The 17682-nt window shown below is 40.5% G+C and overlaps 1 protein-coding gene across 1 annotated transcript; it reads left to right on the top strand.

Annotated features, from left to right (window-relative positions):
* The first annotated feature begins 399 nt into the window (after positions 1 to 399).
* On the top strand, positions 400 to 9226 carry LOC135472468 (prostaglandin F2-alpha receptor-like). The gene is made up of 5 exons (XM_064751984.1): positions 400 to 463; positions 1446 to 1681; positions 2667 to 2790; positions 7376 to 7548; positions 8948 to 9226. The coding sequence occupies exons 1-5, from the start codon at positions 400 to 402 to the stop codon at positions 9224 to 9226; spliced, it is 876 nt and encodes a 291-aa protein (XP_064608054.1).
* The last annotated feature ends 8456 nt before the right edge of the window (positions 9227 to 17682 follow it).

The following is a 17682-nucleotide window of genomic DNA, read 5'->3' on the forward strand; positions in this document are numbered from 1 at the left end:
ATGGGCCTCTCCTTGGTCGGTTCGGCCTTCGACCTTGCCACGCTACCTTCGGTACTAAGTTCTGCATGTAAGGTGACATTAATCTACCACTTCACTCCAGTATCATGGCAATCCCATTGTAAAAGCCACTGTCTAAACAACTTTGAGTAAGAAAACGGTTCACAACTGTTGACCGCATAATATGACCATACTGTTTGCGTAAGTCGCATAGAAGCAAAAGAGAAGTACACGACTGAAGTTTACTTTGTAGCTCCAGACAAATCGACCTGGATAGCACAGTTGGTAGACCGTCAGCTTCGGGAGCGGTAGATCCAGGATCAACCCTTGGTCGAATCATACCTAAGACTTGAAAAGAGGATGTTGTAACTTCCTCGCTTGACGTTCAGCATGAAGGGGATAATGCAACGACTAGTTGACCCGTATCAGTATAATCGCTCGTGTGGGGGCAACTTACTTGCCTTCGGTAAGTCGTCTCAGTGATGCAGCACTAGATAAAAGAGCGGTGGAAATCCGTCCTGCGACAAAGAGGTACATTACATACACCCTAAGGATTCCTTCGTCGTCATATGACTGAAAAATTGTTGAGTACGACGTAAAACCCCAAGCACTCACTCACTCTAGACAGATCGTTGAACCTGTCGTGTGTATGTACGTTATGTTCGCCTTCAGATTTGTCTATCTCCTATTATTTCTTGATATACCCAACGATGTATGCTGATACGCTGGTAAGATCATAAAGAAGACTGTAATAATCACGCACACTTACGTTATGACATTGCTTTTATTATAAAGTGAAGGGCGAGTTTAGAATTGTGAAGGATGCCAACTGGGTTGCAAATCGTCTAGTGCACCTAGTATCACCTAATAGATATATTTGTTTTTCGACGTTAGCAACAAAGATTGCTTTCTTGCGTCTTCCAATACAGCTCTCGGTGTTTCGGCTGGGGCGTAAAGTCTGGAGTTTGATTGGTATTTTACGCCGTACTCAAAAATATTTCCGCGTTTTCGACGGCGGCCGGCACTATGGTAAGGGGAAACCGGCTGCTGCAAGACATTTCCACGTACGGCAGGAGAGGAACCTTGAACGTGAGCTGGACTTGAACTCACAGCGACCGCATGAGGAACAGGCTCCTGAGTTATTGCATGACGCTATCGTGCTACGTACTTGGGTCAAGGAGGTTTCTCTACATGTATATAGGGACAATATTTAATATAGTACTGCACAGCACTGAATATTGTTAATATTAGCATTATGAAACTATATAAAAGATATTCTGTAGGTTTATATCCATTTAATGTGATTGTTTGCAAAGTGTTTGTCGGGTTATATACAAGGCATTACAGTCTTCACGTTTTCCGTAGGAAGCCTCGGAATAATGCGGTCAAATTGTTCATTTCCCGGTTACATCACCATGAGAACTTTCTACTGTTTCTGTTTCCAACAGTCATGAACTGCATACCTCAAGTGGTAAATTACTGGGCGGGCTACTGCGCTGCGGGGGGCTTGGCTACATGTTTGTATCTGGGCTATATGCAGACCTTCTTCCTCAAGTCATCTCATGCTATTGTCGTACTCATGGCGTTGGAAAGAGCTGTGGCAATCGTCTCCCCTTTTCGCCATCCTCGGATGTGGACAACAATGTCCACACTGGTGGCAATGGCGGTGGTCTTCGTTTACTCGGTAAGATTAAAGATCAGCACCCGCATTTATCGAGCAATTTATGTCTGATTGTTGCTGGTACATTTTTCTGGAGTAAAGATGCAGGGTACGCATTTTAAACTTCCAAGAGCAAAACATTTTAATCGCAGGTGTGTTTGAATTTTTGGACTAATAGCGTCACATAAATATGGCCCCCCCCCCACCAGCCATAAAGAATATGACATACATATGACAGTTTGGTATTCACCAGTATTATTTTAAGGTAACACAAGGATTTTCTCGTAGCAGTAAACATCTAATGCACTGCACTAAAGACAAAGACACTGAGCAAACGTGGTCATGTCTGTAGTGTTTCGTCTGGGTGGTACTTGGGGAACGGGCCGTAGTCTAGGCGCTAAAGAGCATGTTACTTGCCCCTACTCCAGTTTCCGCCATTCATAAAACTTACCGATCATATAGGATAAAAATACTTTAGTACTGTTATATACTTGAGTATACTTGAGTAATCAAATAATGAATGAATGGATATCACCTCTGTCTGAATGCACATGTATATTAAATGCTTGAAGAGGTGCAAAAGTATTCTTGTATTAGGACAGAGTTCCATCTTCTGTGGAACTGCGCGCCGTACGTAATCTGAAACAGTTTTGTGCTTTACGTAAAACAGCTATGAAATAAAAGGTAAAGAGTGCAGAATTGAAGAGAGAAAGGGCTGTCTAGGGGGCGTGGTGCATGCTGAGGGTTGTTTCGTGTTTGAAGTTCTGACAATTTCTTTCTGCCCTTAATTGAAACCATAAATATCTGACACGTGCCTTCTTGTATGGGAGCTTTTGCTTATGGTTGTGGTGGAATCAGACTTTTCAACGAAAAACTGTAAGCGGCTAGGCGGTAGTACAAGAATATATGCTAAAGTACGCAATTCTATATGATAAGGCTATTAAATAGACCTCATCGGATACAATACAGAGCCTCTACCAACTTCCCTGCTTTTGATATTTTTTTTCAGAACATCATTGCGGCTTTGCCCTTTTTTGGAATCAACAAGTACGGGTACAGATCTTTCTGCTGGTTTACCTGGGACGATCCTTCACCGCTGGGCCGTGCATATGTCTACTACTATGTCACAGAAGGTAACAGCAAAGTAACTTCTGCAATCCTCATTAAAGGCCACCATTTGTCAGGATTTCATTCAGTCGAAACAAAACAAAAATATGATAAAATATAATCAAAAATGACGCATGTAGTTTTGGATATTGTTTTCAGAAGTCTACCCAGCATGGCCTGCTTATTTTTTTAGTTTCCTTTCATTTATCTGCTGATCTAAAATAATGAACATACATATCTTTCTACGAAAGATGCTTCATAAAAGCATGGCCATCTTTGTAGTTAGATTCTTCGAGGTCGTTGAAAAAGCAAACTGTTCTGCTTAGAGCTCATTATTTCGGCCTTGGTATCGCTATTAATGTTTAGCAAAACACGAAAGCTCAAAGGTAATCTTTGATATATACCTAAAATCAACGCTTCTATCTTAGACATATGTCACTCGCTCCTTATAGTTCTTCTCTCGGCTAGCTGTCTCTCTTATGTCACGATTATACAGCAATAGGAGCAATTCTAGGTCTTTGACATCTAATAATCATGTATTAAAATCACCGCATCCCCCACTAATTTTGATTAAACCATGGTGTAAGAGATAGCCTACATTGCTACCATCGCAGCACTTATATGAACAGTTAGTAGTCAACGTTAACTGTGAAAATGTGACAAGAATCACATTATCATAATGTGACTGGATCATCGTTACCTGTGTGACGATTTATCGCGTGTATTGTATGTCACACTGTCTTCGCTGTCCTGGTTTTATTCTCTACGCTGTAGCCTTTTTAATGGTGCTTGTGACTGGAGTTCAAAATCACTAATAATGTTTTACAATCCTTGCATTCTGATTACCCGGATTCTAAAATATAAGCGTCAAGTCCAACATTCATATACCATTCGTAGTCCGTAAAAGGCGTTCCAAGTCGATAATCGCAAGATCCATTTCCAAATCCAAAACAACGTTTAGCACTAGCTTCCAAAGACAAAGAAATTATACAAATAGGAAATAAAGCCGGTAACACACAAGAGAGAAGCGGTCATCAGTTTTCAATGATGCCGGGCAGACAATGAATATTCCAGGCATGAATTCCATATCAAAGTTCAAATTCGTAGTCCGTGAATGAGTTCCATGTCAAATAACAATTAAACAAGTATCTCAGTCGCGCTTTGATTGCAACTGTTCATAAAGGCATAATGCTGATGTAATGAGCATGGCTGCCATTCCGGCCCCTAGCCCCAGGTTAAACGGTATTAGATACAGTTTGAAAATGACGAGCGTTACAGACCCTAACCGATCGGATTGTGATACAAAAGTAACGGACGATTACGTCTTTCCCGTTAATATGTAAAGATCTCATGCTACAAGAGGCGCCATCTATGATATTACACATGACATACAAGATAGACGGTTACACTGGGCGACCAGCTCCATCTATATTGTTAAATACCATGTACGTGATAGATATGTACATAGGGATAACAGCGCCGTCTATGTGGTTGATCACAATGCACATCGCCAGAGATTCTGAACGCTCTGTCCATACCTGCCAACGAGAGTGTTGTACTCATTGTAAAATTTGAGAAACTTAGAGTGAAGGCGTTTGATGTAGTATCCTTGACAAACTAGTTTTTGAACTAGCAACTTGTGACGCAGATTAAAGTCATCACAATTAACGCAAGATCTGACAAATGCTACAAGGCAAGACACCTATACGCCATATGCAGGACCCTTTGGTATATTGCTATCTAAATAAGGATAGTTTACAATATCAAAATTGAAATTGTCCCTTTTGTCGTAAAGGCGGCATGAAAGGAGACCTTGTTCGTCTTTGTATAAATATAGATCCAAATAAGATGTACCATCAGGACTATCTGTTGTCTCCTTTAAATCCAATAGAGGCGGATAGATTTCCTTCAACGCTTCAGCAATATGGGATTATTTAACGCTAGTAGATCATCAATATACCGCTTGGTAAATGAAAAGGATCGAGCTTTAACGATATTACTTTAAAGTAATTTCTGCATATAGTCGTATTCATATGAAAACAGGTACAGGTCTGCCAAAAGAGGCGCACAATTGGTATCCATTGGAATACCCATGCACTGTTGGTAAATGGTATCTCCGAATTTCACGTAGAGGTTATTAATGAGAAATTTAAGTAATTCAATAAATAATGTAACATCCCATGAGTGGTAACCTTCTTAAAGAGTAGAAATAAAGAAAGCCTTATTGCTTCTGACGTTAATGTAACGGTGACCAGTGTATCAGAGTACCAACACCCTGATTTGTGAGAATGGTTGAATTACAGATTTTGATCGAGATGTTCAATCCATACAGACTGTGTTACAAATTTCAACAACTTGTAAAAATAAAAGGCTTAACTAGTTTTAAAAACCGGCAAATATTTCATGTTTTGAGTGCTTCTATCAACACCAGAACATATACATCAATAAGTAGCACGTCCGATGTGCACTGAGTAAACCATCAAATTTTGGTAAGTAACTTACGAACCCAGCGACAAAGCTGATCTTAACTGGACCACATAGGTTTATTGTCACGCTGACTTAACGACAGTGGGTTTAATATTTACATCCTGCACTATCTTTACTTGAATATCAACATGCCGAAGGATCCTGACCATGGCGTGTACATACTTCGCCTTGTAAAATTTGTTATGCCTTATGTATAGTGTGACAATGCCATTCAACGTAGCATTCGCCGGGCTTTTCCCGGTTTCCTACCACTATATTGCTCGCCGCCCTCGTATAAATGAAATACTCTTGATTACGGTGAAAAACACCAATGAAATAAATAAATAAATAAATAAATCAACGAAACAAGTTATTACTGCAAGCAGAAATAGTGTGTCAAGCATATTCCATCAATCGGCTTTAGTCCTATTTTTTTTTAAATCCTTAGGCCTTTCGGTCATTACTGAATCGTGTTGATTGCTTCTCTTTCCAAGAATATAAGTAACCCCTAAATTTACCTTATCTTTGTGGTTTGTGTCATAAAATGTTTTCAAAATTTGATGATTGACATGGACCATGGTTAAATGTTGACGGCTGGTATACGAATCTCTGTTTCGCGACGCCTAGTAACGACACTTTGCCACGGTCCAACCAAAAGCCTTAACCACTAATCAACATCACAGCCCCGGGAACAATGTCTACGATTCCACTCGGAGGCTGGATTTGAACAAACGCCTGAACAAAGGAGAAGCATTCTAGCAGCTTACCACATGTACTAATGGAATACCTTTTTCCGTTTAATGGCGACTCCATTACAAGCCGGGTTGAGCATTGTTCTCGTGTAATACATGAGTATTTAGTTACCAGATTTCTGTCCAATGTTCACATCAAAGACAGGAATCAACAATAGACCTCCCGTCCTTATTACTTCAGGCATGGGAGGTTTCCCATTCACTGGAGGTATAAACTACATCGCCTTCACACTAAATTCATGTACATATGTTTGAAATGTAGGATGTGTGTATCCATCTGCTGATGAGCATATCACTGTATTCATATTCCTCTTTGTTGTGCCTTAGTTACGTTATTATTTATTCCACGCATGTTTTGTGTCGAAACTGAATGCTAGGTTGCATCTGAAACAATAGCGCGGACATCTGCCTCGTCGTTCATCTCAAATCAGTATCTTCAGTCAGTGTCACGAAGCAATCTTAGACTTAATTCAAAATTTCAAATCACTTTAAAATTGATATTTCTCATGTAACAGGGTCAAAATATTGGTTAACTTGGTAAGTCACTACAGGACAAATTTCAACTAAATGGCGGAAGCAATCATGCTAAGTTTAATGATTGAAATTTTTACTTAAGTCGAAGATCGTTTAGTCATCCCGGGGTCAGGCACTATACTTTCTTCCATCCTTGGAGCAACACAAACTTCTTGAGAACGGAAGTTAAACGCCAGACAAAATGAATAAAAACAGGTATACTGGAAGTATTCCTTTAGCACGTCCTCTACCGGCTGGACTCGTATGAGTAATTGTATGCCAAAACTCACAACAGAACGAAAAACGTTTGTTGGAACGGGAAAACTCGATATGGTTTCATTTCATTAACCTTTATGAAAATGAAAAGATTCAGGAAAGCTATCAACTTCGAAAACAAGATAAAAGAGGTCAACTTATATTCGAAAGAGGTCAACTTATTCTAAATACACAAAACGGCCCAAAAACTCTTCTGTGATGATCTTCTTCGTTAAATTTATTATATTTAAGGTATATACCAACAAGAACCACGTGTTAAAGTAGGTTCGTACATGTAGGAATGATTAGTGAAAGACTACACGGACAAGCGCAAGCCTACATGCCCCTCCTGTAATGGTACATAACTAATAAATCATTGATGTGATGTTTTGTCCGTAATACCCTATGGTTTATGGTTACTTATGTGAAGCAAATAATTCGCACAAAGCAATTTGAAAACTTATTGCTACTGTGTTTAACCATTAACAGGTATTTGTAATCTGAGTATGATGGATTAACCACGTATTACAGATACAGGGAGGTCTATGATTCTAACCATTCTTTCTTTTGAACTGTCAAAGGTCCTCTTCATAAAATTCTGACTTTCTTTCATTCCTCAAATCAGGCTTCATCCTCACCTCAGTCATGGTTGTCTGCAATATTGCTGTCATCAGAGAGCTTCTGCGCATGCGCTATGCTCGAGAAAGAATGGGAAGATCTTCCTTGGTGAAGCCAGAATTCATAGCGCTGATGATTAGCATATCGGTTCTCTTTATCATCTGTACTACTCCCCTAATGGTAGGTACAATACAACTTCTTTTACATATTATCTCGCCGGCAGGCCGAGCTTAAAGGCTCATGCGGATAGTCTACACCAGCTATTAATCAAGACTACTTCAGTTTCATACCAAGCACCCAATGATTCGGTCGCTTCGTCACTCGGGTGAATTTACGTGAGGAGGATTTTTACTTCCTTCCATTCTGAAACCTGGCATCTGTCATATGATGGAGAGACCTGGCTGCTGTCATATGAATGAAAAACCTCTATGTTGTCATATGAATGAAAGACCTGGCTGCTGCCATATGAATGAAAACCTGGATGTTGCCATATGCATGAAAACCCTGGCTGCTGCCATATGAGTGAAAAACCTGGATGTTGTCATATGAATGAAAGACCTGGCTGCTGCCATATGAATGAAAAACCTAGATGTTGCCATATGCATGAAAACCCTGGCTGCTGCCATATGAATGAAAAACCTGGATGGCAGATAGGGTGAAGTTAGCTGCTGGGATGCAGTTAGTAGTTGGGATGAAGTTTGTAGTTCAGGTGAAGTTGGCAAGAGGGATGAAATTGGAAGGTCGCATATAGCTGGCTTTCAGACTGAAGTTAGCGGGCCGGGTGAAATTGGCATATGCCGTGCAGGTGGTAAATTAGGTCAAAATGGCTTTGTACAGGTTCAAGTACTGTCGAAGTTAAACGGTAAAAAATCATATTAAAGGTTGGAACATGGACAATCACATATTGTACACAGGAAACTTTTATAATCACGGACGACGTATATTTACAAAGAAAGCGCCCTTTTTATTTTCGCAGTTGTAGCAGGCTGTACCAAATTGAACACTATTTTAAAAGCACTTCCTCTCATTAACTTCTGGGGGCCTCCGTGGCTCAGTCGGTTAGCGAGCTAGCGCAGCGTAATGACCCAGAAGCCTCTCACCAAGTTCAAGTCCAGCTCATGCTGGCTTCCTCTCCGGCCGTAAGTGGGAAGGTCTGCCAGCAACCTGCGGATGGTCGTGGGTTTCCCCCGGGCTCTGCCCGGTTTCCTCCCACCATAATGTTGGCCGCCGTCGTATAAGTGAAATATTCCTGAGTACGGCGTAAAACACCAATCAAATAAATAAATAAATAAATAAATTAACTTCTGTGGTTACTAGTGAATCACATAACAGGGGCATTGGTCGGAATAGGACTGAAAAACTAATAACTAAGATGTACAACCCCAAGCATAAGCATAACAGCGGTTGTATGTGGTAACGTCTGCAGCAACCTGCGGATGGCTCTGTCCGGTTTTATCCAACCATAATGCTGGTCGCCTTCGTATAAGTGAGTTCTTGAGTGCGGCGTAAAACACCAATCCAAAAAATCAAATAAACATAACAACATTGATCTTGGTACTTTTCTTTTAATGTTTTTCAGATTCGCATGCTTTCTGTTCAGATGGGTTTTGGATTGTCTGCAGAGTGGGATTTCCTGGCTATGCGGTTCTTCATCACTAACTCGGCTATCAATTCTCATTTGTATTGGGTTCTTAGGATAGTAGTGGGTAAAAATCTTTTGACAAGAGCGATGGCTGCACTACGCTCCCTGATACGACGCGGTTCTGCTATCGTTACGCCGGTCGTGGAAAGCGAAGTTGGTGTCGAGAAATCTGCAACGACGGCCATACCACAAGTCCGCAACGACAGCGTCTTCTAGACGTTACGCGAGCCGCGAAAGCAAAATGTCCACTAACAAGTCTCAAATGATTAAAACGAATCTGGCCGGCAATTACAGTGTCTTGTAGAGGTTACGTAAAAATGAAAGGGAAATGTGCGCTTATAAATTTGCAAGGATTGGAAAGTGTCAAGCCGGCAGTGACAAAAAACATTGAAAAAAAGGGAAAATGAATTAGCCTGCTTTGGAGGCGTCAATGCCTTACAACTTGGTTGCGGTAGAGCCCAAATTGGGAAATGTAAAATCTGCCTCAAAAAATTAAAAAAAAATTGCAATATTTTTACCATATCTCTCTTCCTTTTCCTTAAAACCATATTCTTGGTTTTATATTACCTTTTCATATATCCGTCAACGATATGTGGTGTTTTGTTTGGTATCAAGTCGTGTAAAAGGTAATGAGACCATATTATTAGTTGGGATTGGGTACCGGTTCCAAAGTGAGTTGTGTCCGCACGAGGAATAATCATACCATCTGTGGCCTAGACATATCGTTTGGCTTTCATCGCAATGGTGGCCATATGGTGCTTCTTTTGTGCGTATAATGATATGCTTTAAACCATCATGTCATGTCGCAGTGTACTCTGACATGGCTACTTTAGGATCACTGTCATGCCAAGGTTGGTGTCATCTACGCTTAATTATGTCTTTCGCCTGAGGTTGAGGTGTTTAATTGCGGTTATACACCTCGTAAGCGGTTACATAATAGACCGAGGACTTTATCCCAACGTTATATTACCGCTTAACAGGTGAATAAACCAGGTGAATCAAACACCTCAAGCGAACTGCGATAAGCTACTTACATAATGACACTAGAGTTCGACCGCGAGTGCTTTATTTTACGCATTGTCCAGTTTCGACAGACAGTTATTAAGACATGCATTTGCATGAGAAATAATCTCGATTTTCAGGTAGTTTGTTTTGGTCAGATATGTACAGTAATGATGCATGTAAGGCGACACCAAATTCAAAACTTTTATTCCATCTAAATAAATTGGTACTATTCATGCCGATTAGAAGTCTAGTAGAAAAGCACGCACTCCGAAGCTATCAGTTTAGATCGGGCCCCAAGTAAAATTATGATTAAGATATCTGGACTTTGTGCCAGTATGTCAAATACCTTGTTCTGACGGGTCAGTACCGGCAAAGAGTGCTTTCTGGATGCATACTTTATTTTGTGGTTGTCTTGGAAATAAATCTTTCAAATCTCGTAATTCCATACACGTACTTCCATATATTGTCTTCATGAAAGTTCCAGCTATTCAGCATTGGAAACCCAATCTCCACACGACTGGCTAACCTTTCATTGCTCAGCATGTGCCTCGTTACGACTATGGGGCCATGTGTTATACCTACGCGCACATTCGCTGTCCATTGTACTCCAGATACATTCCAAATAAGCCCATCAACAGCATTTAACATCTGCATATTTTCCAGGCAATGGACATGTGGGGTCGTCTGAAACACTGATGGCTTTACAGAAGGTTCGTAACAATAATTGGCTTCGGCGGTTAGTCGAACCGTTTACACCAGAGTGCCTGGAGAAGTATCTGATCATACAACGCCGGTACAAAGGAAATAACCCTTGATTAGAACATGCTGAGAACAGCAATTCAAGTCTAGTGCGATGGTTACCATGGTTTGTATTACCTTGTGTTGTTGCAGCTCGTGTGCTGCATGACGCTAGTTACCTGTCCATATTGAACGTTTTGTGGTCTTTCGGCTCTGAAATAAAAAATAATCTATTATAGTCCCAAAACTCGTTTTAAGTCTATAAGAGAATAGTATAATTTGACACTCCACCAAGACTGTTTAATACTTGATATATTCATACAATGGGACATCCTGAGATGGTAAGCAGTTTCCGAAATGCTGCTTTCAAACGTATTCTTTTAGTGGCCAAGAATGGCGCACAATTAGTACATGAATGTTGAATAACACATGGTAAAAGAACATCGCTGAAGATTAACAACAAAAAATAAATACTATTGTAGATGAATTTGATGTTGTTATTATCCTGCTCCACTTGCGTCGTTACATGCAAGCGTATCTTGCTTGTCTTTGAACTTTCGACCTGTAGTCGACTTGTTGGTTCACTCCCACACTTGGACATTAAATTCACCTGGCTCAACTATTTTTCCAGACCCTTAGTGATTTTAGATGTATGCCTTCGAGAAAGCCCGAAGGGCCTTTTAGTTGTTTGAACATGTACATGGCGTTCGTTAGAGATTGGTTACCCTTTGCCTACTCGGCGAACTCACTGTGGTGCGGTTGAAACTATCATATGTCGTTAGGTCCGTAAATTACTAGTGCCAAAAGCCTGAGCTTTACATCGACATTTCGGTTTCCGTTTCCTTGCCGTTAACCTCAGTCGAACGAGTAAAATTTTCAATATGGTCTTTAACACCATTCAATCGATCGATCAATAAATCATTGAGCAATTAGTGGTGATAAAGAAAGTAGATGGTATTTCTTGCCTTTATCGTTCTTGAGAGACAGCATATCCCTCTTCCCATTTACGATTCACACATCTATACATATTTATTCTTGAGTACGGCGTAAAACACCAGTCAAATAAGTAAATAAATAAATCTATACATATCACGAAGCGGGTGAAATGTACAGCTGCAATCAAGTTTTCCTTCTGACTGTGTTTAAATTGGTGTCATTAGCGCAAAACCCTTTTTTGAAATATACTAGTATTTCACAGTGAGACACACTTCTCATGAAATTATTCAGACAGCTAGTCTACAAACCAGAAGAATGGGTTATGCGGTGTGAGTATATTCAAATGAATTTTTCGCCTACAAAAAGGTGTTGGACATAATTTACTTTTGTAAGTTTTGTATTTTACATGTTACTCAGCAGTCTTTTCTGGTTAAGCCATGATGCTAAGGGCGTGTAATTTGCTATTATTTAAACATTTACCGGAACAGTTAAAACCTGGGGTAAACTGATAAGAGGCCGTATATCGTCGGTTTGCCCATTTCCGTCGCTGGTTTTACTGCGTATGCTGTACGTCTTTAATTATATTTGGCTTTCATACTTTCACAACGGACATAGACTCCCCCGCTCGACAATCCCTCTACCACATTGCTGTAGCCGAATTAGTGGGACGCACGGTTTATTTTAACATTTAAGATATTTTGTTTGATAAAGAAAAATGAAGTTTTGAACTTTAGCACAAAATTGCTTTGTGAACTAACTATACTTTCAGTCATTCCTAACATGTACACACTAGGTCAATACACCCGCATTGCTTCCCTTCTTCTGGTCCTAAAAACACCTCTTAACATGCAGATTTTAGTGCAATGTTTTTGGGAGATACACACTTTTATCTGCACCCCTTCATGTTTTAGTCCACTTCGTGAACTTCCTGCTAACTTCCAAAAAGTCACGATGAAAACGCTGGGGAACCTGCGATTGTGCAGGAATTTGCCATAATGGTGTACTAATCTGAAATGCAACCGACCTAACATCTTTACCCTAGGATATTGCTTAGTAGACTTACGGATGTACCTCTCCAAAAGTTTGCAGAATGGGCCAATCTGGCAACAAGCGCTTATGATTATAAACAAGCCGTTCAATGACTAGGGCGGAAATAAATTTTTCAAATTTTCTATGCAATTTTTCTACCTAATTCTGCATCAGCCATAGTGCTAGGGAGCATGTAATTTGCGACTAGCTGTGATCAAATTAGCACCCAGTCGGGGACAGTGGCCTTTTCAAGGCTAATAAAAGGGCAACATTTCAAAGCAAAACTTTCTACGTGTCACTGTCACTGTGAGTGAGGGCACGATTTCTAATGCAGAATTTCAATGAAACAGATATCTAATTTAGTTAGCATGCCGCCGCTAGGTTAAAACGTAGGCCATCCAGCGAAAATTAGCACCCAGCTCCCGTGTACTGTGAGATCTCGAGACATTTCTAGTAAAATAAATGGCGACAGTCTGAAATGCGAATGTTACTGATTACATATAATACTGAGATGCTCACGTACGGGATTGGCCCGCAAGAGTAGTCCCCCTTCACTAAGACGCCCGATATTAAAGTTAAATGAGCACATTGATTTCCCTTCCTTTCTACGTACTAATTTGCCAATTTCAACCCCGAAAATGTATATCCCCAAACTCTCTGCAACATATTAAAAAATAATCTACCTTGACCACCATTTTGAGCGATGGTTGTTAGGCGTGGGGTCACAGCATTCTCTTACCTCGGTAACTTGCAGGGCCCTGGGTAGTAAACACTGGGCAAAAGGCTTTCCATTCTATCAAAAAGAGACAAAATTCTGATATATTTTAACTAAGTGCAAAACAGCAGTGCATACATTTCTGGTGCATCAACAACCTGAAATGTCTCTGAGGCAGTATTATCCAGTCAGTACTCATTCGCTATTCAGTTGGGAGGCAAATGTTGGATCCATTTGCCCGAAATGCGCATGTGTAAGCTATAAGAAGGCCACCGACTATACCGATTACTTCACAAAAGAAGGATTGTCTATGCAATATGAATAATTATTTGTTTTTATTTATACAAAATATCTTAGTGTTTGGAATATGTGAGACAACGTAACAACAAAAAAGGCCTGGAGGGTTTCTTCTTTGATTGTATCAAACTTAAGGTGTTATGAAAAGAGTTATAACTGTGAACAGAACAGGTTACAGGTACACAAAACATTTATAAAACAGGTCGTCATGGAAGCAGGTAGGACGACGTGTGCGCAACCCAATCTCCCGAAGACGATTTTTTTCTAGTTTATGGGTTTATGCGACGATGGTGTTGAATGATTCGAGCGGTTTCCAGTGCTGCTTGAGGTGTGTTTCTGAGGTGTTTCAAAGTAATCCACCGATCTTGCACAGGCGTCGTTATCCGTGGACGTCTGGAGCGCTGACGATCCCTGTCGTTCTGAATAAATTTTCTGGTGTCGGACGAGCGCTGCTCACGACCTCCTGTTGCGTTAATCCTGCGGCAAGCATGCCAACCGCCTGATTACGTTCGTTGAATATCAGTCTTTGCACGACGCCTTATTGCCTTTAATGACTGAACGAGTAAACGTTTGCAATGACTTAAGTGTGACTATCCATTGACACAAAACTTGCAAATCAGAGCATACAGGGTAGTAAAATAATAATCACGAGCAAAAGTGTCACGTATGTAACGCGTAATTTATTTTGTGAATTCATATTCCGAGACATCAATGCGGTCGCTGTGAGTTCAAGTCCAGCTCATGCTGGCTTCCTCTACGGCCGCAAGTGGGAAGGTCTGCCAGCAACCTGCGGATGGTCGTGGGTTTCCCCCGGGCTGTGCCCGGTTTCCACCCACCATAATGCTGGCCGCCGTCGTATAAGTGAAATATTCTTGAGTACGGCATAAAACACCAATCAAATAAATAAATAAACATATTCCGAGAACGCTGTTAAATGATATTATTATAGGGTGTACTTGTGTAATGTGATACACAAACAGGACTGTATTATCTCTTTGGCCGAAGTATTCTAGACTGGAAAGCTGAACTTAAAAACTAATCATACCAGAACAGGATAGGTGTAAGTAAAAAGTGTAGTATTACAGAAGAAAGTGTAGTATTAAAGCCAAAATCGGAATCACAGATCTGCCCGTCAACCGTTAAAACAATATCAAAAGTCAAATTCCCAAAGATTAGTTTCGTTAATAAATTGAAATATTTTTTAGTCCGGCATAAAACATGGATCAAATAAATGAACAAATACATCCGAGACAGAAATACTGAAGAAAAGAAATAAGTTTCATAGTTAGAATGACTTATTCACACATTAGCAAGTTTACCACTATTATTAGACATGTTTCACCCCAGTAACGTTTGCACCCAAATGGTGACAACTGTGCTTAAATTGCCGCTTTTAACAGGCTTTATGAGGGACACTCATACGAATGCTTCAACAATTAATTGACTTCTGTATAGCGAGGTTTAAATATCAGGTTTCGGAGACATAAGATCCCAAAGGACTCAAGGAGGGGACAATCTCATTCACTTTATTTATTTATTTATTTGATTGGTGCCTTACACTGTACTCAAGAATATTTCCCTTATACGACGGCGGCCAGCATTATGGTGGGTGGAAACCGGGCACAACCCGGGGGAAACCGTCCCTCGTACGGCCAGAGAGGAAGCCAGCATGAGCTGGACTTGAACTCACAGCGACCGCAGTGGTGAGAGACTCCCGGCTCATTACGCTGCGCTAGCGAGCAAACCAACTGAGCCACGGAGGCCCCACGTTCAATTTAATACTACACGGAAGGGAGTCACATTTGTTACGGTATTGAAAACGGCAACAGAAAACAGATTCAGTGACTCAATATTTCAATGTAAACAATGCTTTATATATAAAATGAGACGGACAGTTTTACAGACAGTTCAACAACAACAACAACATACACATCAGCATTACCGGTCTTTACAAGTTTCCAGTTCACCTTTGCATCCCAAGGAATGTATTCCAGGAAATCCAACGTAAAGACCATGGGATAAACACACAATTCACACAAGTCACAAATTGTCCTAGACAGGTACTTCGCCAGGTTAGCGAACACGAACACAGTACACAGGTTACACAGAACTGGAACAGTCAAGCCTTTGAATGACGTCACACCCGCAGAGCACAACACAGGGTAAATACAGGCATGGAGGTATAATCCACTTTAGATCAGTCACAGCTCCCGCAGAAGCTCACAAACGAGCCGTTCAGAGACGTAGAGTAATGTCACCTTGTGGCAGAACGAACGTCCTTTGCAAAACTGAAAACTTCAGTTTAGAGTCCTTGACGACCTTGTCGGTCAGGTGAGGTCAGCGTGTTAAACAAATTACACAGTCCACACTGTATAATCATAATAAAGATCCGAACACCAATAAACGTGACTTCCGCAGAAATTCACATAAACCAGACATCAGTACTACTGTGGTACACAAACGGTGCCGGCATAAAAATCTGTCCTCCCAACTGAAACTGGCATCACCAGCTCATATCAAAATAATGGACTCGATACGAGAGCGTCGCACACTCTCCTGGCTCCCAGTGGATGCAGCAAAAATACCTCCCCTCTGCACAGAAAACACGGCTTATATACGTGCCAGGTGGATTCAACTATTTTTAAACACCGAGTTTAATCAGCCAATGAACAGCCAGTTAAATAAACAGAGCATTGAACACGGTGCTTTCGGCCAGGTCCGCACTGTACATATATAACAGGGCCTGTTATGCTTATAACATACGCTTATATTGGATAGAATCCATCAAGCATGTCTGGACGTGGCAAAGGAGGCAAAGGTCAACTTAACCCCCTTTCTTGTACAGGCGTTCATTGAGAGTGGTTTTTCATAGTGTTGTATATTTGATATTTTTTGGATTTATTTGTGATAGCTTTCGGTCTTGTAAATTCTAAATTAATAATACACGTTTGTTGCTTAGTATTGGGCTTTTTGACAACAATTTTTTTTTTTTTTTTTTTTTTTTTTTTTTTGGCTGATAAGCAGTCACATCTGATATTAGAAATATAGTTAATCCATAGAAAAAAAGTTCTATAATTGATTGTATATATAGTAATATATAGTGTATATAGTAATATATAGTGTATATAGTAATATATAGTGTATAATAGTAATATCGTTAGTATTATATAGTAGCATAGGGCTATAAGTTACTATACTTTAGGTATAGTGTACAATTGTGGGATAGGAAATCCTGTACTTACACTGTCTCTTCCACACCTAACAGAGCGCCTTTCGTCTTTTCTCCCTGGCTCGGAGCAGCTCCCGAGCAACTTCTGCTATTTTTAACTGTCGTCTTGTAATAACTCCCCTGTGCATACACCACTATAGTCATTAGTTACAGCCATGGATGACGCAGAAGGAGACGACATGGAAGTCGTGGAAACGCGATCCACTACAAAACGAACGCGCGATTTTTCAACCGATAGAAGCTCCCAGGAAGGGAAGAAAGCAAAGCAGGTGGGTCAGAAGCAGGGAAATAACAATAACAATGTTGTAATTTCATCTATGGGGGGCTTACCCGTCACTGGGTGGAACCCAATTAAATTTGGTCAGAGTTTACAACAAGCAATTGGCAATGTAAAACAAGTAAAGAAAATTAACGGTAAAGACCTAATGATTGTTTGTAATAGTGCCACTCAAGTCAAAAAGGCACTCAGCATAACAACGCTGATGGGAAGAGATGTCTCCTGCAGGCTGCACTCCAATATCACCCTTTCACGTGGGGTGATTTATGGGTTAGGGGAAGACATCACTGAAGAAGAAGTACAACAAGCACTGAAAAAATACAAAGTAACGAAAGCACAGCGTCTGACTAAAGGGAAGGAAAAAACTAAAACCAAATGTGTGTTGTTATATTTTAATTCGGATGCACTACCGGAAGAAGTTTCTCTCGGTTACGAAATATTTCCTG

Source organism: Liolophura sinensis, chromosome 8 (genome assembly GCF_032854445.1).
Source record: "Liolophura sinensis isolate JHLJ2023 chromosome 8, CUHK_Ljap_v2, whole genome shotgun sequence".
Taxonomy (NCBI): domain Eukaryota; kingdom Metazoa; phylum Mollusca; class Polyplacophora; order Chitonida; family Chitonidae; genus Liolophura; species Liolophura sinensis.